This window comes from Talpa occidentalis, unplaced genomic scaffold, assembly GCF_014898055.3.
Source record: "Talpa occidentalis isolate TD23 unplaced genomic scaffold, MPIMG_talOcc4v2.1 talOcc4.9, whole genome shotgun sequence".
Classification (NCBI taxonomy): domain Eukaryota; kingdom Metazoa; phylum Chordata; class Mammalia; order Eulipotyphla; family Talpidae; genus Talpa; species Talpa occidentalis.
In genome coordinates, this window is record NW_023605305.1 from 19157309 (window position 1) to 19179413 (window position 22105).

General features: G+C 42.2%; 1 protein-coding gene across 5 annotated transcripts in view; it reads left to right on the forward strand.

The window, feature by feature from the left end:
- Window positions 1-21696, forward strand: part of S100PBP (S100P binding protein) — a 36087-nt gene extending 14391 nt beyond the window's left edge. For 4 of the 5 annotated variants that reach the window (XM_054691640.1, XM_037498829.2, XM_037498831.2 and 1 more), the window contains exons 6-7: window positions 17015-17102; window positions 19061-21695. In XM_054691640.1, coding sequence (XP_054547615.1) covers window positions 17015-17102; window positions 19061-19202 — 230 coding nt within the window. In that variant the 3' untranslated portion in view covers window positions 19203-21695. Of the gene's footprint in view, window positions 1-17014; window positions 17103-19060 lie in introns of all 5 variants that reach the window. The other variant, XM_037498832.2, reaches the window with a different exon arrangement.
- Window positions 21697-22105: the final 409 nt, after the last annotated feature.

Here is a 22105-nt window from a genome sequence, read left to right on the forward strand (position 1 = left end):
ATTCCCAAGAGTAGTTTGACTAGGCAGCATTAAAGAATGGGTCTAAGGACACTCCTAATGGTACATGAAGAGACTTCCCCTTGTTTGAGGATTGTAAACAGACCTGTACTTTTCAGCTAGGGAGTTTTGTCTAAAAAATGAAGTGGATGACCTGGTGCTTCTCAGTAATAATTGTTTTTTCTTTATTTAGAATTATCTCCCTTATTGCCGTCAACATTTAAATGTAAAAAGGGGCAGCGTTTGAGCTCTGGGCTGCGAATCTGCTGGTTCGATCCCCGGCCGCAGACCTCTCCTGCCACGCCCCGCTGCTCCCCTCAGCAGCGTACTTTGTCAGTCTGCCTGTTCTGCTCCCCGCTTTGGCTCTGGTGAATTCTTTCACCCTCCCGTGCTTCTAGCTGTACCCAGTGCTTGTATAAATAAATAAATAAGTTTAAAAAAAAAAAGGTAAAAAAAAGGCATTTCAAATATACTTTTGCATCTTGGCATCTGAATAAAGCCCATGAAAAGCTTCGATTGCCTTCCAGATCTTCAAGCTGAGTTCTTCCTAGTCATTAAAAGTTATTGTAAACCAAAATGGCTAAATCTTTCTCTGCCCTCAAGAGACTATAGTTGTTAACATTCATTCTGAACTATTAGCTGATGGAAAACTAAAGAAAAACTTGTGAACAGCAACTGAAGGTACAGAAGATAGAGCACCACTGATAAAAGAATTCCTTCTCATAAAGATCGCATCTATATTCTGTCATCTTTAGATTCTTTCTCTCATCAAACCTTACTCAAGTGCTTTCAGTGGTGCTAGGTTTGAAGATTAGTGATTGGAAACGTAAGGAGGAGTAGGGTAAGTTCTTAGCACTCTTGGAATTGATATTCTGTAGAAGTAAAAGATAATTACACTGCAGTATTGATCAGTGTTCTAACAGAATTATATATAAAGTGCAGTACGAAGGAGCCCTTCTGTTTGTGTTTGGGGATAATGGAAGATGTGAAAGAAGGATGCCCTAGGTAAGCTCCACAGAAAAGACAATTAGTTCATTTATTCTCAGATCTATTATAAATCATGATAGGGTTTTAGTAGAAGTTTAGACCAAAGATTGGAGGAGATGCAACCTTTCTTTGATAAACCTTGAATTATTTCGTAGGTTTTTCTTACTTGTTTTTTTTTTTTTTTTAATTTCAGATCTTTTTTTTTTCTTTTTAAGATTTTATTATTTATTTATACAAGAACTGGGGTACAGGTCAGAGGTGCGGGAGGGTGAGAGAATTCACCAGAGACAGTGGAGAGCAGAACAGGCAGACAGACTGAAGACACTGCTGAGGGGAGCAATGGAGAGGCAGGAGAGGTCTGCCACGCCATGTGGGTTTCTCCCTGGCTGGCTGGGAATCGAACCCACGCTGCAGAAGCTGTGGACAGCTTCACAGCGCAGCACTCAACCCGCTGCGCCTACGGGGAGGCCCTTGTTTTTATAAGGCTATGAGTGAAGGGTTTAGAACTCTGAGACATTAGCCAGAAGAATTTATTATTCCAGGTACTTTTATTTATTTTATTTTTTAAAAGATTTATTTATTTATGCATACAAGAGCTGGGGTATGTGCCAGAGGTTCGGGGGGTGGGGCGAGAGGATTCACCAGAGACAGAGTGGGGAACAGAACAGGCAGATTGACTGAAATACACTGCTGAGAGGAGCAGCGGGCAAGACAGGAGAGGTCTATGGTGCCATGTATGTTGCTCCCTGACTGGCTAGGGATCTAATTCGTGCTGCAGAGGCAGAGGACTGCTTCATAGTGCAGTACTTAACCCCTTGCACCACCAGGGAGGCCCCAGGTCCTTTTATTATTTAATTAATCATTTTATTAAGGAAACAAATACTAGTAGTACTGATTGCTCGGCCTTCTGCCTATAAGATCTCTTTGCTTGAACTATTTTATTTTTTTTTTAATTTTTTTTTTGAAAGATTTATTTATGCATATAAAAGCTGGGGTACAGGCCAGAGGTGCGGGAGGTAGAGGGTGGTGAGAGGATTCACCAGAGACAGAGTAGGGAACAGAACAGGTGGATCCTGCCGCGGACCAGTACAGCAGTAGACAGTAGACGATGAGGCCACCTCAGGGTTGAGAGAAGCTTGCAGGGTGGTCAGGGCGTCGGCGAAAGAAATGACAAACAGACACACTTCAAGAGTGAAAATCTGAGTGTAATTTTCTTTAAGTTTGTGACCAGTATATATATGTTTTCCAAAAGCACAGGAATGAATATCAATGAAATTAGCTTGCTCATGGGCTCAGTCAATCATCATCAGGGAGGTGATCTACATAACAAGCAATGAGCATTATAGAAGAAGGAAGGAAGTTTAGAAAGACAAATAAGGGATTAAAGTTGTAGTTCTAGAAAGACGGGATAAGATTTTTAGCATTCTTGTAGTGGTTCTTGGTGGTCGTTATCTTTTGATAAGCTTCTGCCTTTTCAGGGAACTTCCGCTGCACTTCCTCTGCTTCAGGCTGTTCTCCCCCCTGCGCACTGGTTGCCCAGCCAGATCTAGGGACCATGGCGAAAGCCATTCCTAAAGATCACTGCGGGGGGGAGGTGCAGCAGGTAGGGTTTTGCTGTTCTTCCCCTGCGCACTGGTTGCCCAGCCAGACCTAGGGCCGGTTAGCCCTAAAGGTCACTGCAGGGGAAGGTGCAGCAGATCCACTGAAATACACTGCTGAGGGGAGCAGCGGGCAAGACAGGAGAGGTCTTCTGTGCCATGTGGGTCAGCTCCCTGGCCAGGGATTGAACTCATGCTGCCATGGCTATGGCTAGCTTCATAGTGCGGACACTCAACCCCTTGTACCACCAGGGAGGCATCTGATGGATCTTGACACCTGTCATTGGTGGGACAGATTAAAAGAACTCTGTCGGGCCTCCCTGTTGGTGCAGGTGTATGAGTGCAGCGCTGTGAGGCTGTCCGCAGCCTCTGCAGTGCTGGTTCGATCCCCGCTGGCCGCGGAGATGCCCACATGGTGCGGCAGACCTCTCCTGTCTTACCTGCTGCTCCCCTCAGCATTGTGTTTCTGTCAGTCTGCCTGTTCTGTTCCCTGCTCTGTCTCCGGTGAATCCTCTCACCCTTCCGTGCATCTGGCCTGTACCCTGGTTCTTGTATGAATAAAAATAAATTAAAAAAAAAATAAAAAATAGGGCCTCTCTGGTGGCGCAGGGGGTTAAACACTGCACTATGAGGCAATACACAGCCTTTGCGGCACAAGGTCGATCCCCAACTGACCAGGGAGAAACCCACATGGCACAGCAGACCTCTCCTGTCTCGCCCGCTGCTCCCCTCAGCAGTGTATTTCACTCAGTCCGCCTGTTCTGTTCTCCGCTCTGTCTCTGGTGGGTCCTCTCAACCCCCGCATCTCTGGCCTGTACCCCAGCTCTTGTATGTGTGAATAAATAAATCTTTAAAAAAAAAAAATAAAAGAACTGTCTGTATTCAACCTCTGTGGAAGAGACTTGATCATTGCTTTTCTTTTTCAAAGATTTATTTATTTAGGGCCTCCCTGGTGGCGAAAGAGGTTAAGATGCAACCTATGAAGCTGTCTGCAGCCGCTGCAGCACAAGTTCAATCCCTTTCCAGGGAGCTCCCCACATGGTGCAGCAGACCTCTCCTGACTTGCCCTGTGCTCCCCTCAGCAGTATATTTCAGTCAATCTGGCTGTTCTGTTCCCCATTCTGTCTCTGATGAATCCTCTCACCCCTCCCCACACTTTGGCCTGTACCCTGGCTCTTGTATGCATAGATAAATAAATCTTTTAAAAAAAAATTTCTTCTGTATATCCACAGTGGCTGCGGACAGCTCTTTAAAAAAAAAAAAAGATTTATTTATGCATAAATAAATAAAGAGCCAGGGTGCAGGCCAGAGATGTGGGAGGTGAGAGGATTCACCAGAGACAGAGTGGGGAACAGAACAGGCAGATTGACTGAAATACTCTGCTGAGGGGAGCAGCAGGTGAGTCAGGAGAGGTCTGCTGTGCCCTGTGGGTCATCTCCCTGCGTAGGGATCACACTCATACTACAGTGGCTGTGGATTGCTTCATTGTGCTGTATCTCAAACCCTTGTGCCACCAGGGAGTCCCCAGTCATTGCTTTTCTTTACCCCCATGAGGTAATGTCCTTTTGTTTTTGTTTTTTTTTTTTAATTTATTTATTTTTATACAAGAACTGGGGTACAGGCCAGAGATGCAGGGGGTGAGAGGAGTCACCGGAGACAGAGTGGGGAACAGAACAGGCAGACGGGACGAAGTACACTGCTGAGGGGAGCAGCGGGCGAGACAGGAGAGGTCTGTCCCGCCATGTGGGTTTCTCCCTGGCCGGCTGGGAATTGAACTCATGCTGCAGTGGCTGCGGATTACCTCACAGGTTGCGTCTTAACCCCTGCGCCACCAGGGAGGCCCTAATGTCCTTTTTTATATACATTTTTAAAAAAGATTTATTTTACTTATTTATGCATACAAGAGCTGGGGTGTAGGCCAGAGGTGCAGGGGGTGAGAGGATTCACCAGAGACAGAGTGGGAGCAGAACAGGTGGATCTACTGAGCTACACTGCTGAGGGGAGCAGTGGGCAAGACAGATCTGCTGCACCATGTGGGTAGCTCCCTGGCTGGGATCGAACTCCTGCAGCAGTGGCTGTGGAAGCTTCATAGTGCTGAGACTTAACCCCTTGCGCCACCAGGGAGGCCCAAAATACAGAGACTTTATATGCTATATTCAGTCATGCTCTTCATCTCTGTATATGAATTACAGAATATACAAAAAGCAAAAAGCATAGTGTCTTCTATCCTTCTGTGATGTTTAATACTATTTCAACTTGAAAATTATAACTCTTTAGGTTCTTTATGAGACACAGAAAAAATTAGTAGGGAGCATATTCACTTGTAGTTCAAGGCATTTCAGTTTAAATTCTCTTCATTGGGTTGTCATCTTTCACATTATCAATAATGTGTATATTATATTATTGAAACTGAGTATAATAGTAATCATTCTTTAGCTCCATTATTCTAATATAGATGTAATCTCTTTTTCAGTTTAGTGTCACATGGGTATTTATTAGCATTTACAAAGAAATACCAACCACTTCCTTCCTGGAATCCCAGCTAATGGAAAACTTTCTGTGGAGGTAGTTCTAAGAGTAGGAGAAGGACCATTAAGATCTTCTCTTTAATAAATAAATCTCTTCTGTATATCTTTGCCAGGTGACTATTCAGCCTTTGCTTAGAGTTCTAATAATGCAAAACTCATTATTCATTACCTGATGAAGCAGAACATTCATTGTTTAGAAAATTCTTATTGTTAGAAACTTACTCTTTACTTTGAACCAGACTCTGCTGCCCTATAATTTCAAATGGTAGTTCCTAGTTCTGCCCTTTCGGATCACATTTCCATTCACAATACATATTTTAAGGACCTTTCCATGTTAAATATCTCATTAAGATTTTTAATCTTTAAAAGTATTACATAATTTTTATTCCAGCTTGAATAATTAGGTTGTGTCCATTTTCATTAGCAATACTGCAGTGAAGAACATTCTGGTCAATAAATGTTTCTGTACAACTCTTATTTCTATAGGATGAATGCCTAGAAGTGGAATTGCTGGGTAAAGTATATAAATATTTTTAAAACTTTCGTTACATGTTACCAGATTGTCCTGCCTCCAAAAATTGTTAATTTTTGTCACCAAGTTGATAGGTGCATTTTAACATACTCTGTTTTAGTAATTTGATTAAATACTTTCTGTATGTTTACTGGCAATTTATATTTAATCATAACTTAAAATCATCTGATACCTAGTCCATATTCCAGTTTCCCCAGGTTCAAAAATGTCCTGTAAATTTGTTCAAACAGGATCTAATTAGTTTTGTGTTTAGTTGTTGTGTCCTTAGTCCCTCTTAATCTAGATGACTTGTTTTATAGATTGTTTCACTTGCTGCACTCTGTCCAGTTGTTTCTTCTGTTGTGTCTTTTAACTTGTTCTTCCATCCCTTTATTTTCTGTAAACTGGAAGATGGCTTTAGAGGAGGGATTAGATTCAGATGAAGGATTTTTTTGGCTGGAACAATTCATAGGTACTGTTGTATATTCATCCTGTATCAAATTAGGAGGCATTGTCTAATGATAGGTTGTTGTAATAGCGGTGTTAAGTTTGATCATGTTGTTAAATTGTTAGCTACCACATTCTTCCATTGTAAGGTTCATTTCCTGCTTTGCAATTAGTAAATTATCTGTGGTAATCCTGTGACTTTGGTAATTTAGGAATATCCTCTTCCACAACAGTGTTTACCTAATGGTTTTTGAGCATTCACTGATGATCCTTGCCTGAATTTGCATCAAGTTGTGTAGAAAGAGTTCATTTTCTAAATACGTTATTTCTTCTACAATTATTAGCTAACATTATTCTGTATTTTTTTAAAGATTTGTTTATTTATGCATACAAGAACTGGGGTGCAGGCCAGAGAGGTGCGGGAAGTGAGAGGATTCACTGAGTGGGGAGCAGAACAGGCAGATCTACTGAAATACACTGCTGAAGTGGAGCAGCGGGTGAGTCAGGAGAGGTCTGCTGCGCCATGTGGGTTGCTCCCTGGCCAACCGGGGATCAGAGTCGTGCTGCAGTGGCTGGTGATAGCTTGATAGTGCTGTCTTTAACCCCTGCACCACCAGGAAGGCCCCCTGTTCTGTATTTTTAAAATATCACTATTACCTCATGGATTTTTTTTTTTTTTAAGATTGATTTATGCATACAAGAGCTGGGGTACAGGCGAGAAGTGTGCGGGGTGAAAGGATTCACTAGAGACAGAGTGGGGAACAGAATAGGCAGATTGACCGAAGTAAACTGCTGAGGGGAGCAGCGGGCGAGTCAGGAGAGGTCTGCTGTGCCATGTGAGTTGTTCCCTCTCCTGCCGGGGATCGAACTCGTGCTGCAGAGGCTGTGGACAGCCTCATAGGTTGCGTCTTCACCCCTTGTGCCACCAGGGAGGCCCTCCTCATGGATTTTTAAAAATCGTTGTGTTAAAATCATTATTCTTTTTCATACTCAAATTTGCCACAAATTTGACCAATGGAGAACTCTGTCAAATGGGCTCCTGTGTCTTTTGAGGTGACCGCATTCATCTTTTTTTTTAAAGATTTATTTTATTCATGCATGCTAGAGCAGGGGTGTAGGCCACAGGTGCAGTGGGGGCACGGAAGGGGCTGTGAGAGGATTCACCAGAGCAGGGAGCAGAACGGGTAGATTGACTGAAAAACACTGCTGAGGGGAGCAACGGGTGAGCCAGGAACTGTCTGCTGTGCCATGTGGATCAGCTGGCTGGGGATTGAACTCATGCTGCAGTGGCTGCAGGTAACTTCATAGTGCTGAGACTTAACCCCTTGTGTCACCAGGGAGGCCCCTGCTCCTCTTTTTTTTTTTTTTTAAGATTTATTTATTCAGGGCCTCCCCGGTGGCGCAGCGATGGAGCGCTGGGTTGTGAAGCTGCCCGCAGCCTCTGCAGCGCTGGTTCAATTCCCAGCTGCTCCACGGCCACTGGAGGAGGGTCCCACACGGTGCGCAGACCTCTCCTGCCGCCTGCTGCTCCCCTCAGCAGTGTACTTCGGTCTTTCTGCCTACTCTGGCTCTGGTGAATTCTCTCACCCTCCCGCGCTTCTGACTGTACCCAGTGCTTGTATAAATAAATAAATAAATCTTAAAAAAAAAAAAGATTTATTTATGCATATAAGAACTAGGGTACAGGTCAGAGGTGCGGGGTGTGAGAGGTCTGCCGCGCCATATGGTTTTCTCCCTCGCTGGCCAGGAATTGAACCCGTGCTGCAGAGGCTGCAGACAGCCTCACAGCACAGTGCTCAACCCACTGCACCACCAGGGAGGCCCTCCTTTTGACTATTATGAATAGTGCTGCTTACGTACATGGGTATATGCATTTCTTTAAGACCCTGCTTTCAGTTCTTTTTTTTTGTTTTGTTTTGTTTTGTTTTATATATATTTTACATTGTTCCTCCTTTTTGTACAATGCATGGTTTCTCTTTTCAGGTGTAGTCCCCGCAAAATTCCCATCACCAAGTCACCCGTGCACCATCACCAGTAGTCCCTTGTGTAAGAACACATTCCCTCCCCTTTCAGTTCATGTTGATATACACCCAGAGGTGGATTGCTAAATCATATGGTAGGTCTATTTTTTAATTTTTTGAGGAACATCTATACTGCTCTAGAGTGATTGCACTTTACAATCCTACCAACAGTTCCACTTTCTCTATATCCTTGCCAACTGTTGAACTTTATAGGGTTTTTTTGTAGTAGCCTTTGTCATGGTTGTTAGTTCTCACTATTTATTGTACTACAACTACGTAAATATCGTTCACTGCCAATACAAGTACTGTACTGTAGTATACTGTGGTTTCATTTTCTTTCTTGAATTCATTGTCTGGAGTTAATTATCTCATTTTTTTAAAACCTCAAATAAATTTTTCCTTAATTTTTTGCATATGCAACTTATATCCTCACCAGTGTTCCCCCGTCCCTCTGAAAATACTCAAATGTACCCAATATTCTTATCAATTCCTTTAAATATTTTTCTTGAGACTTTCTTCCTAGAACCTTCTGTTCATCTGTGCCAGTGCGCACTGCTTGTTCTCTAGCCCTGCTACAGAACCGTCATCCTACAGTTTCCCTTTGTTGCCATTCTGGGTTAAATCTTATTTTCTGGATCCCATTTCTTCCTCATTCTTGATCTTTTGTTTTAGGGAAGCACATTCTCTGAAAATTTTCTGAGTCCATAGGGGATAAGTTGAGGGGGTCTTTCTTCATCTGAAAATATCTTTTCTGTTTTCATACTTGACTGATAGTTTGGTATAGAATTCTAAATTAGATTATTTTTCCTCAGAACTTTGAAGACATACATCCAGTGTTGCTATTTAAGTCTTTTGTTTAATTTTTACTCCTTTGTATGTGAACTGTCTTTTTCTCTCTGGAAGTTCTTAGAATCTTCTCTTTATCCATTGTATTATGAAATTTTGTACTAATTATTGAAATGTCTTGGTGCAGGTGTTTTTCCCCTTCTTTGTTACTACTAGGTACCTAGAGGGCCTTTTAATCTCTATTCTGAGAATTTGCTAAATTTCTTTTATTTCCTCATATACTCTCTTTTTATTTATTTATTTTTTAAAGATTTATGTATTTATGCATACAAGAACTAGGGTGTAAGCCAGAGGTGTGGAGGGCTGAGAGGATTCACCAGAGAGAGTGGGGAGTAGAACAGGAGGATTTACTGAAATACACTGCTGAGGGGAGAAGGAGGCAAGGCAGGAGAGGTCTGCTGCACCGTGTGGACTGCTTCCTGGCCGGCTGGGGATCGAACTCATGCTGCAGTGGGAGATAGCTTGATAGCACTGTCTTTAACTGTTGCGCCACCAGGGAGGCCCTATACTCTCTTTTAAAGAAGAGTTAGATATTAAGCCTCCAAGGATTTATTTTTTTTTTTAAAGATTTATTTATTTATTTATGCAAGTACTGGGTAAAGTCAGAAGCATGGGAGGGCAAGAGAATTCACCAGAGCCAGAGCAGGGAGCGGAGCAGGCAGAAGGACCAAAGTACACTGCTGAGGGGAGCAGCGGGCGGCAGGAGAGGTCTGTGCGCCATGTGGGACCCTCCTCCGGTGGCCGGGGAGCAGCCAGGGATCAAACTGGCGCTGCAGAGGCCGTGGGCAGCTTCACAACCCAGCACTCAACTGCTGCGCCACCAGGGAGGCCCTGATTTTTTTTAAAGATTTTATTTATTTATGCATACAATGACTGGGGTATAGGCCAGAGGTGTGGGATGTGAGAGGATTCACTATAGAGAGAGGGGAACAGAATAGATGGATCCACTGAAATACACTACTGAGGGGAGCAGCCGGCAAGGCAGGAGAGGTCTGCTGCGCCATGTGGGTTAACTCCCTGGGCAGGGATAGAACTCATGCCACAGTGGCTGCTGATAGCTTGATAGTGCTGAGACTTTAACTCCTATACCACCAGGGAGACCCAATATTTTCTATCCTTTTATTGATTTTTCACATTCACATTTATGATTTTTAAGACTTCTTTCCTGTTTTGTTCCCTTTTCATTTCATATTCTTTTTCAATTAACTTATCTCAAAACATTTTTTCTTATTTAAGTTACAATTGAAGTACAATAAGCTACATACTTTTAAAATGTATAGTTGGGGCCTCCCTGGTGGCGCAGTGGTTGAGCGCTGGGTTGCGAAGCTGCCCACAGCCTCTGCAGCGCCAGTTCGATCCCCGGCTGTTCCCCAGCCACAGGAGGAGGGTCCCACACGGCGCGCAGACCTCTCCTGCCACCGGCTGCTCCCCTCACCACTGTACTTCGGTCCTTCTGCCTACTCTGCTCCCTGCTCTGGCTCTGGTGAATTCTCTCACCCTCCCACTCTTCTGACTGTACCCAGTGCTTGTATAAATAAATAAATAAATCTTTTAAAAATAAATAAATAAAATAAAATGTACAGTTTGTTAAGTTTTGACATGTATACATTCATGAAATTGCTGTTAAGATAAACATTATACACACCCAACAATTTCTTTGTGCAACTTTGTAATTCTTTCTTCCTACCTTTTTTGTTTTTTTATTTTTACAAGTTTATTAAGGAAAAGAGGCGGCAGGAGAGGTCTGTGTGCCATGTGGGACCCTTGCCGGTGGCCAGGGATGGAACCGGCCCTGCAGAGGCTGCGGGCAGCTTCGCAGCCCAGCACTCAACCACTGCACCACCGGGGAGGCCCTGGCTTTCAATTTTAAAACCTTTTTAGTTGGAAAAATTACAGGCTCATAAGACATTTCTTCTCAGTTGTTACCTTTCCTTTGAGATCACAATTCTGAGCAGTCTGAAAACAGTTGTTTTGTATCTTTTGTCCAGTTATAGATGCTTACAGTGGGAGGTTACATTTCCCTACTCATGGAAGTTTGCATTCCCCTACTCTGTGACTAGAAGTAGGAGTCTCTGCTTTGATTTTTACTGAAGATGGTTATGTAAATTCTGATCCTGCATTTGGCATTGTTGTTGATGACATTTGTGTATTACTTTATCTGCTATCCAATATACCACTTCAAAAATGAGTTACATAATTCCTATTTCTATCTTTTGTTATTTTGCCTTATCTGCAAAAACAGTCAAGTGTTTTTAGTTTTGTTGACCTAAAGTGACACATTTTCATTCTTACTTCTCTTACTAATTTACTAATCTATTTATAAAAGTAGTAGCCTAGGGCCTCCCCGGTGGCGCAGCGGTTGAGTGCTGGGTTGCAAAGCTGCCCGCAGCCTCTGCAACGCCAGTTCGATCCCCTGCTGCTCCCCAGCCACTGGAGGAGGGTCCCACATGGCACACAGACCTCTCCTGCCGCCCGCTGCTCCCCTCAGCAGTGTACTTCAGTCCTTCTGCCTGCTCTGCTCCCCACTCTGGCTCTGGTGAATTTGTTCACCCTCCCGCGCTTCTGACTGTACCCAGTGCTTGTATAAATAAATAAATAAATCTTTAAAAAAATAAAAAATAAAAAAATAAAAGTAGTAGCCTACATCTCTAACACCTTTTCCCCCCTTTCTTGGAAAGGTTTTTTTTTTTTTTTTTTTAAAGTTTTTTTTTTTTTTAAGAGGCATGTTTCATTTATTTTATTTATTTGTTTGTTTGTTTGTTTATGCATGCACTGGGTACAGTCAGAAGCGCGGGAGGGTGAGAGAATTCACCAGAGCCAGAGAGGGGAGCAGAGCAGGCAGAAGGACCGAAGTACACTGCTGAGGGGAGCAGCGGGCGGCAGGAGAGGTCTGCGCGCCATGTGGGACCCTCCTCTGGTGGCCGGGGAGCAGCTGGGGATCGAACCGGCACCGCGGAGGCCGCGGGCAGCTTCACAACCCAGCGCTCAACCGCTGCGCCACCGGGGAGGCCCTCTTGGAAAGGTTTTTATAGTTACATGGGATAAAGACACTGTGATTTCCTTTAACGTAACTGAGTTTAAGGACTGTAGGAAAAGATGAAAATTAGATGTCCAACAACATAGCCAGGACTTTTATTAAAAGAATGAGCCTTAGGGGTCCTCCCTGGTGGTGCAACCAGTTAAGATACAACCTATGAAACTGTATGCAGCCTCTGCAGCATGAGTTTTATCCCCGGCTGGCCATGGAACAACCCACACGGCGCAGCAGACCTCTCCTGACTTGCCCTCTGCTCCCCTCAGCAGTGTACTTTGGTCAATCTGCCTGTTCTGTTCCCCACTCTGTCTCTGGTGAATCCTCTCACCCCCCACACCTCTCGCCTATACCCCAGCTCTTGGATGCATAAGTAAATATTTAAAAAAAAAAAAAGAATGAGCCATAGAGCCAGACCCCACACCCAACTGGAAAAGGGTGCCTTTGTTCCCTCTTCAGGTTTTCCCTGCTGATTTCAAGTGATTCTACTACTTATAATATTATATCTCCATGGCTAGCGCTTCTGCTGCGCTCTGTTTGCTCTCTCAAGTGTCTCTCCTCTCCTAGAGTCCTGTTGTATGCTCTTCTCTCACTTCTTCTTATTACCGAAATTCACATTCAAAGGAGAATATCTGATTGACTCAGTGATCATTGGTGCCAGTTTACCTCTTAGCCATTGAAGAGATTCTGTGTTCTTGGGTCACCTGCCGCACTTGATTGAGTAGGGGCATATGATATAAACATATGGTGACCTATGAAACCTGTCAGAACGGCAATTGGCATAGCAAGCATTATTCATTCCTCTTCTTTTATAACAGTTGATTCACTTTTATGAAGGACAGTCATTAGAGTGGATTTTCCCCAAAACCAGTCAGCTACAGACCTATACATTACGGTTTAGGTGAATTACTGATATCATTCCTGAAATGTGGAGGGTTTTATCTTCCTAATTTCATTCTTAGATAAATTTCATTCTTAGCCATAAAACAAAGGACAGTCTTCACCACCTTTAAGCTACAACTTAAAATAAAACCAGGATACTGATTGTTGGTCCAAGAAAATCCATCTGTTAGAGACTATGAAGGGAAGAGAAAATTAAAATGTTTCCATTCTTGTTAGCATGTCTAAATTTGGAGGAAGAAGAGATTGAAGCTATGAGCTGAAATAAGGTTTTTGGATTATTGGCCCCACATGGCGTTGAATCCTGACTTTCTGATTTTCTAGGTGATAAATGAGTATCTTTTCTAAGCTTCAGTTTATTCACAGATAAAATCGAGATTATGATATTTGCCTTGTTGGTTAAGATTAAAAGATAGGATACATTAAAGCAATTAGTAAAGTGTCTAATAAATGCTTGATAAATGTTAGCTCCCATTATTTCTAGATTGTTAAATCTTATTAATCATATAGGTTAGTCTATCAGTAAGTTCTTGGTGCTTTGAGCTAATTAAAGCTAACATTTTTTTTTTTTTTTTAAGATTTATTTATTTATTTATTTATACAAGCACTGGGTATAGTCAGACACGCGGGAGGGCAAGAGAATTCACCAGAGCCAGAGCGGGGAGCAGAGCAGGCAGAATGACCGAAGTACACTGCTGAGGGGAGCAGCGGGCAGCAGGAGAGGTCTGCGCACCATGTGGGACCCTCCTCCAGAGGCCAGGGAGCAGCTGGGGATCAAACCGGCGCCGCAGAGGCTGCGGGCAGCTTCGCAACCCAGCACTCAACCGCTGCGCCACCGGGGAGGCCCATAAAGCTAACATTTCTTGTTGCATGAGCTGAGACCTAATTATTGAACCCTGTTTACTCATCACTGTGCTAGGTACCAACTGGGTATACAAAAGACAGATGCAATATGGTTTTTGCTTTCTAATCCCAATTATGAAATTATCAGTTGCAGAAACATTTTTAAGGAAACTCCACCTTTCGATGGTGTTATAGTATTGTAATTCAGGTGCTGTTGCTTGCTATGTGACCTTTGGCAAATTACTGAACTCTTGGCCTCAGCCTCTTCATCTCTAAAATGGGGGAAATATGTCATAGGATTGTTGTAAGAAATAAATGAGTTTAGGGCCCCCCCGGTGGCTCAGCGGTTGAGCACTGGGTTGTGAAGCTGCCCGCAGCCTCTGCGGCGCCGGTTCGATCCCCGGCTGCTCCCCAGCCACCGGAGGAGGGTCCCACATGGTGCGCAGACCTCTCCTGCCGTCTGCTGCTCCCCTCAGCAGTGTACTTCGGTCCTTCTGCCTGCTCTGCTCCCTGCTCTGGCTCTAGTGAATTCTCTCGCCCTCCTGCGCTTCTGACTGTACCCAGTGCTTGTATAAATAAATAAATAAATCTTTAAAAATAAATAAATAAAAATAAAATGGTAATCATTTAAAAAAAAAGAAATAAATGAGTTTAATACACGTAACGTGCTTTGAACATTCAGTAAAAATCAGTGGTGTTCCATGTAAGTTGCTACTGTTAGATTTTGACTTCTGTTGTTTTTTTTTAAGATATCTTTTTATTTATACAAGTGCTGGGGTACAGGCCAGAGTCACGGGAGGGTGAGAGGATTCACCAGAGACAGAGCGGGGAGCAGAACAGGCAGACGGACCGAAAGCACTGCTGAGGGGAGCAGCGGGTGAGACAGGAGGGTTCTGCGTCGCCATGTGGGATTCTCCCTGGCCGGTCGGGAATTGAACTGGTGCTGCGTAGGCTGCGGACAGCTTCACAGCGCTGTGCTCAACCTGCTGCGCCACCACAGAGGCCCTGACTCCTCCTATTTGAATATTTGAAGCCTCCTTGAGCCAAATTGACCAGTCTCCTTTAAGTTTAAAGAGGTTTTATAGGTTTGTAGTATATCTTTATTCCCCATTGGCAGTTTTATAGAATCAGGTGGTAAGAGTTTAGTGAGCTGAAGAACATAGCCTACATATATTCTTGTTCCATTTTGAGATTGGACACCAGAATTAACATATCTCATCAGCCTTACTTTGGTGACGCTCTGGCAAGAGAAATGTATCTTGAACTCTTTACAAAGCTGCTTATACTCTGCCACACCCTTCCTCCACACACACACTGAAATGTACTTGTGGGGAGGGTGGAGGAAGTAGGGTGCTAATGATATGAGGGCAGAGGAAAGGAAATTTGGATCAAAATCTTTTATTTTAGCATAATAATCCAGCAGGTAAAGGATTTTCCGATCAAAAAATGCTTCTCTTTTTAAAGGGGAAACTCATTTCTGATTTATATTTCCTTCTCAAGGAGTGCAATTAATATGTTTTCTTTCCGTATTACTGAGATTATTGAACATCTTTTCAGTATGTTTATTGATTACTTATATTACTTCTATGAATTATCTATTCATGTCCTTTACCTCTTTTGTTCAGGCTTACTTTTGTAGAGTAAGGACATTGAACCTGCCATCATATATGTTTCAAATAGAGTTTTCATTTGGTTAATTATCTTTTATCCTTGGTTGTATTTTTTAATTTTAATCACAAACTTTTTTTTTTAAGATTTAGTTATACAAAAACTGGGGTACAGGTCAGAGGCGCGGGAGGGTGAGAGGATTCAGAGACAGAGTGGGAGCAGAACAGTCAGATTTACTGAAATACACTGCTGAAGGGAGCAGCAGGCAAGACAGGAGAGGTCTGCCGAGCCATGTGGGTATCTTCCTGGCCGGCTGGGAATCGAACCTGCACTGCAGAAGCTACGGACAGCTTCACAGCACTGTGCTCAGCCCGCTGTGCCACCAGGGAGGCACCAAACTTTTTTTTTTAAAGATTTATTTATTTGTGTACAGAAGAATTGGGGTGTAGGCCAGAGGTGCAGTGTTGAGAGCATTCACCAGAGACAGAGTGGGGAGCAGAACAGGCAGATTTACTGAAATACACTGCTAAGGGGAGCAGCAGATGAGACATGGTCTGCTACGCTATGTGGGTTATCTCTCTGGGTAGGGATCCAACTCAGGCTTCAGAGGTGATAGCCCTGAGACTTGACTCCTAGGCCACCAGGGAGACAGGCCCCCCACACAGAAACTTTTAATGTAATGAATCTGTAAATTTTTCTGAAAAGTATTAGCTCATGATTAGAAGAAATTTCTGCTGAATACTATATATTCATGGTTTATATATATACCGATGTGTTTAGTAAAACACTTCACTATAAATGAATGATTGGTTATCACCGGGTTTGAAAAATCTTTGTAAATTAACATTAACCTGAGCTTTAGCTCAGCCCTTATGTGCAAAATTAGCACTATCAAATAGTGGCAAAGGCATGGAACTAGTTTTGAGTCTGATTTAATAAGCACTGAAGCAAGTTTACATCACTGGGCCACTTTCCCATCTCTAAAATGATGTTAATGACAAAGTCTATCTCCATATAAGATTTGTTTTAAGTAAGATAATATATAAACACCTAGCACCTTGTCGGTATATGAGAAATTACATCCAACAATTTTTCTTGTTTAGAAAAGTCCCCCAGTCTCAACTTCTCTTGTTTATTGAATATATTTTGCTGTTGTGTCTCTGAGCCTTTGTATCAGCTATTCCTCTTAGACACCCCAGCCTCCCACCTCTCTTTCCTTCACTACTATATATTCTCTAGATATCTGCTTATAGTTTACTTCTTCTGGAAGAGACTTTCTCTAACCTTCACCCTCCTGGCTCCGTGCTTGCATAACAGCCCGTATTTCTTCCGTCACTGCCCTTATCACACGAATTTTGGATTTACCTGTCTCCTATATAACTTCATTGTGAATAGGTATTAGTGTCTTGTCCACATCCATATTCTAAGGATCAGTAAAGTTCCTCACACATTTTTGGTGCTAATGTTGAATGAATGAGTGATGACTGTCACTACTGCTTCCTCACCATCTTATACATCATCATTATCTCATCATCATCCAAGACCAGGCTCCCCTCTCTGGCTTGGAGTTTTTGTGCTGACTGCTTGTGATTATCATAGATAGTTACTATTATGACCAGTGCCTGTTTTCTTTCCCTGAAAGAATTCTTTAACCATGATTGACATGCTTCCTAACCACTGTTCCCTCTGTATTACAGGTTCTGTGGGGGAGCGTAATGCCTTGATGGATCAAGTTTATCATCTACAGAACCAACAATGGCAACATCCTTCAGACCTCACCAAGCGGTGAGTGGGTGACTAGAAGGAGGATCAAGAGGGTAGAATTGGCTATAGGAGGAAATATATTGGGGAGTTGGTGTTATAATTGTTGTTCAATTTCAGAGGTAGAAAAAGAAATAGTAAAGTTTAATGGACTAAACTGGATTGACATCCCTTTTTTTTTTAATTTAAATTTTATTTTTTATATTCCCCATACAATTACAACCTCCTTTTTTTTTTTTTTTTTTTTTTTTTTTTAAAGATTTATTTATTTATTTATACAAGCACTGGGTACAGTCAGAAGCACAGGAGGGTGAGAGAATTCACCAGAGCCAGAGCGGGGAGCAGAACAGGCAGAAGGACCAAAGTACGCTGCTGAGGGGAGCAGCGGGCGGCAGGAGAGGTCTGCACACCATGTGGGACCTTCCTCTGGTGGCCAGGGAGCAGCCGGGGATCAAACCGGCGCTGCAGATACAACCCCCTTATTTTGACCCCAAGCCCTCCTTTCCCCGCCCCCCCATCCCCATAGAGTGTGTCTGGTTCATAGTTGTTTGTCAATTTTGATATTTTCTTTCTTATAGTTATTCTTTTTCCTGGTCCCTTATTTAAGTTTTCTAGATTCCTGCTATGAGTGAGACCATACGGTATTTTTCTTTTTCTTTCTGGCTTATTTTGCTGAGCATGATCCCTTCCAGCGCCATCCATGTTGCTGCAAATTGCATGTGCTTATCTTTTTGAATGCTGAGTAATATTCCATGGTGTATATGTACCACATCTTCTTGATCCAGTCATCTATTTTTGGGCATTTGGGTTGTTTCCAAAGCTTAGCTATTGTAAATAGTGCTGCTATAAACATAAGGGTGCAGGTGCTCTTTGGTATTTGACATCCCTTTTCTAACTCTAGGTCTTAATACTAGCTTTGCAATTTTTAACTAGCTATCTGATTTTGATCAAATCACTTCTCATCTTCACATCAGTAAAATTAAGATGTTGGACTAACTGATGTCAAAGACCTTTCTGGTTCTAAAATCTTCTTTATTTTTGAGAGTGTTGTTTGTAGACTTATTCAGTTATTTTTATCTAGTTACTCAGAAACTTTGGATTCATCTTTGACTTTTTCTTTCTCACCCTATATTCAGTCTTACCTTATGTTCTGTTAGCAAATGCTATAAACTCTAAACTCCACATACAAAATATATCTAAAACCTGACCATTTCTCATCATTTTCACCTGGGTTATTGCAAGTCTCGTAAATAGTCTTCCCAGCTTCCTTGCTTTTCTAAATGTTCTCAATTCAGTGACCAAAGAGATTTCTTTTATAACAAAAGTCATATTCTCTCCTTTGCTCAAAATTTCCCAAATGCTTATTAGTAACAGCTGGAATTGAGAATGGGCTCATATTATCTCAGAGCATTCAGTTCAGAAACCTAGCCCAGCAGGAGACTCTCAAGAAACTTTACTTTGAATCTGTGCTGTTAATTGTTCAGTCTCTAAACTTACAATGTGATACTCACATGATGACTTAGCTTCTCTGAGAATTTTATTCTAATTTTAACTACTGTGTCCTGAGCAATCTTTTAAGCTGTGTCAGACCCTGAGGTCCTGCTGGAGGTACAGGTCTGTTGCAAGTGATGAAATATAGATCCTGTTCAGAATGTTTCTAGAAGTAGAGAATATTTTTCCTACTTAAACATTATATTATTATGCATTTCTTAGAACATTTATGTATATGGCATATATCACCATAATACTTGTATGGAATTACGTAGCTTTGGGAGTTGGAAGTAAATAATCTTTGTAATGTATCTTTCCTATAACTAAAATAGTGTCATATTTCTAAAACTGTGAGGATCAAAATATAAAATTGATAGCTAGTTTCAAAAGTAAAGATATCCTTAAAATAGTTGTGTTGGTCTCTTTTGTATACAAATAGCCATCCCAGTTGAAACCCTCATCTTTCCTATTTTTATTTTCCCTCCTGATAGAAACTATGCCCGGTTCCGACAGGACCCTCTGCAGAGATACAGCCTGACTCAGTGGGTTGATAGGAATGAACGAAGCCACCATCGTTTCCAGCGTCTCACAGATTTCCCGTGCAGTCCTTTTGTCTCATCTCATCAGCAGTGAAGGTCTTTATCCATGGTCCTGTCCAGAGCAGCGTTTCATCATCATCTGCTGTTTTGTGCTTTGTAGATTTTGAATTTTATTTTCACAAGATTTTTATTTAAAGAATTTGTCACTTTTTGGAAAATCTCCAGTGCTGACTTGAAAATTTTTGTCCAAGGTCTGTGGGGTGTGTGTGTGTGTCTATCTGTGTCTATGTGTATGTATGTGTGTGTCTGTCTGTCTGTCTTGAAAGCCAACATTAAGCTAAAACACCCAGGCAGAAGCAAGACACCACTTCTATACAGAGGTGAAGTGGATAATTCTGGTGCCCAACAGAAACCACTTTTTATTCTCCTATAAGGAAGAGATTATTAGACTGCAAACCAGTGGTAATTATTGCCAACAACTTATACATGGATGTAAGTCACTTTTAACAGCCCCTCTTACTTTTTTATTTGAATTTCTGAAAATACTGTCAGAAATTTTAAGTTGGTAATTCAGGACATTTGAAGTGGGATGGAGCAGGACAAAAATCCTGTCGAAAGGACAGATTAACAGTGCAAATCTTATGTTCTCTTTTTCGTGCCTATTTAGTTGCCTTTATTTTTACCTTTTTTCATTCTACACTAAATTTATTTTCACAATAGTGTTTACAAGTCTTTCTGCATCTTAACTCTGACTGACACAAGACTACTGAGAAAGCCTTGTTGATTTGTAGTCTTGTGACTGATTATCTTCTTTGCCTTCTTTAAGGATTTTCCTTTTCTCCCCAGTGACTACTAAACCTTCGGAGTCCACCAGAGTATTCCTGTGTCTTGTTAGACACTGATTGCCTCTTGAGAACAGCCTCCCCGCTCTCTTTATTGAAGAGCTACCTACCCAAAGTCTAGACTCTAACAGGCCAGAAAGTTCATGCCACTGAGGGGTCAGTTGGTCTTCACTTTATCTACTATACCCCAATTTCGAGGATGAGTTGATGAGTTAGTCAGAAAGCCTCCATCCATCCTGTGAGAGACATTTCAGAGAGGCACTCTTTTGTTTCCATTGTTAGTTAACAGCAGGTGCCTTTACATCCTAGATGTTACCTTCTTTTCATTTGGTCAGACTTTGGATGCACAGTTTCACAAAGCTCCTGACTAAGCTTGTGCACAAAAAACATTGCCGGATCTTAAGGTTTGGTATTCGAATCCAAGTTCACAGCCTGTGTAGCTGTCTTTATGGATGTCTTAAGAGTTTGTTATTCTCTCTTTACCTAAAGCTCTAGATAGCTTTTGGGAGATCTTGCAGGCCAACATTAGTACTATTGTTGGTCACTCTTTGTGAAGGTTGTACATAGTTGCTGTAGCACAGCCTGTGCTAATGAGCAAGCTGCCTCTGTCTGGTTTTGTTGTTTAACTGGCCCATCTTTGTATGTGAGTAACCTTTCATAAACATCCTATCCTGCTTTAGAAACTGACATGGGGAAAGCTTGTTCATTGAGGCCACCAATTTATATTGATGTGCCTGAGTGTTTACTATTGTTAGCCAGTCAAGGATGTTCTTTTCCTTGAACAACTGGTTTAGATTCTGGGACCAAAATGCAAAGTTCTGTTCAAAGGCAAGAGTCAAAAACTATTATTTCAATGAACATAATTGGCATTTACTACATCAGTCACTTCTCCAGGTTTCCATAAATTAGCTTGAGGGAGTATGACATGCAAACATCCACTCTGGAGCCTTAGCATAGTAAAAATTAATTGTAGCTAGAACAACTAGCATTGCAGCTATTGAGTTCCCCACAGGTAACCCAAGGGGGAAGAACAGCATTTTGCTGTGGCAAAAATTTAAAACTGATGTTTCTGCCTTCCTGGTACAGGAGGATTTAAGTCAGAGTGTGCACTGGGAGCCCTGCCTTTGCCAAATAAAGTGAGTGACGGGTTAACTAGAAAATGTGACAATCACATTTCCTCTTCGCTCAAATAATTCTGTTTTTCCAAAGCTTTAGCAGCTTAATTAAATCTGTTGGACTGGGGGAGGAGAGAACTGTTCTCTAGTGGTTAACATGGTATTCTTTAAGAAGAAAAAACAAAGCCAAAGAAAACTCATTATCAGGCGTATTTGCCATAAAGATGGTAGTGGGTAGAATCTGAAGTTTTAATGTTTTTAAAACTTCGTGTCGTATTTGGTGTTGGCCTGTAAGTCTAATACTTCATGTAGAATTCTTGCCGTATTGTTTTTAGTAACAGTTATGTGCATTAACTGTCTACCAGCTTTCATCCATGATGACATTCTCACCACAGAGGTCTTGACAAAGCAGAGTAAAACTGTTCTGTTTACAGAGTTTAAGAGCCTGATGTAACCTGTAGTTTTGTATCTAATGCAGGCCCTGATTTACTTGAGTTATTGTCAGGATCAATTATGAAACTGAAGTTTGGTGCCTCCTCTTTATCATGTTTTTTCCCTTGTAGCAGTTGTGTTTAATGTCATTAAAAAGAAATAAAAGTTCTTGTCAGTGGCATATGTACTGTGGCCGTCTGTTGCGGGCTTTGAGGAGGGTTCCTTCCCCCTTTGCGTAGGTAGCTTAGTAGTGGGGTATGGGAGGGGGCGGCAGTTAGTAGAATGTGGTACTGGGGAGGCGAGGGTGCGTGCTCCCTATTCTTTTGAGGGTAAATTACAGTGTTGAAAAGGCGTTCCAGCAGTTGAGAAATGTTGAAATTGATTGGGATTTGCAGCTCCATATAGTGCATGTCAGGATCCTGACACACGAGAGCCTGAAATATCACTGTGCTGCTGTTTTTGCAGGGAAGGTGGCTCAGCCTGATCAGACTGGCATTCTGATCTTTTCAGGGCCTCCATTCCTTCTTTTCAGGGGCTGTGAGTGACCTCTGCATTCTGCCTCTCCGGAGCTGGGGCTGGCTTAGAAGAAGCTGAGTACCCTGGGGTGT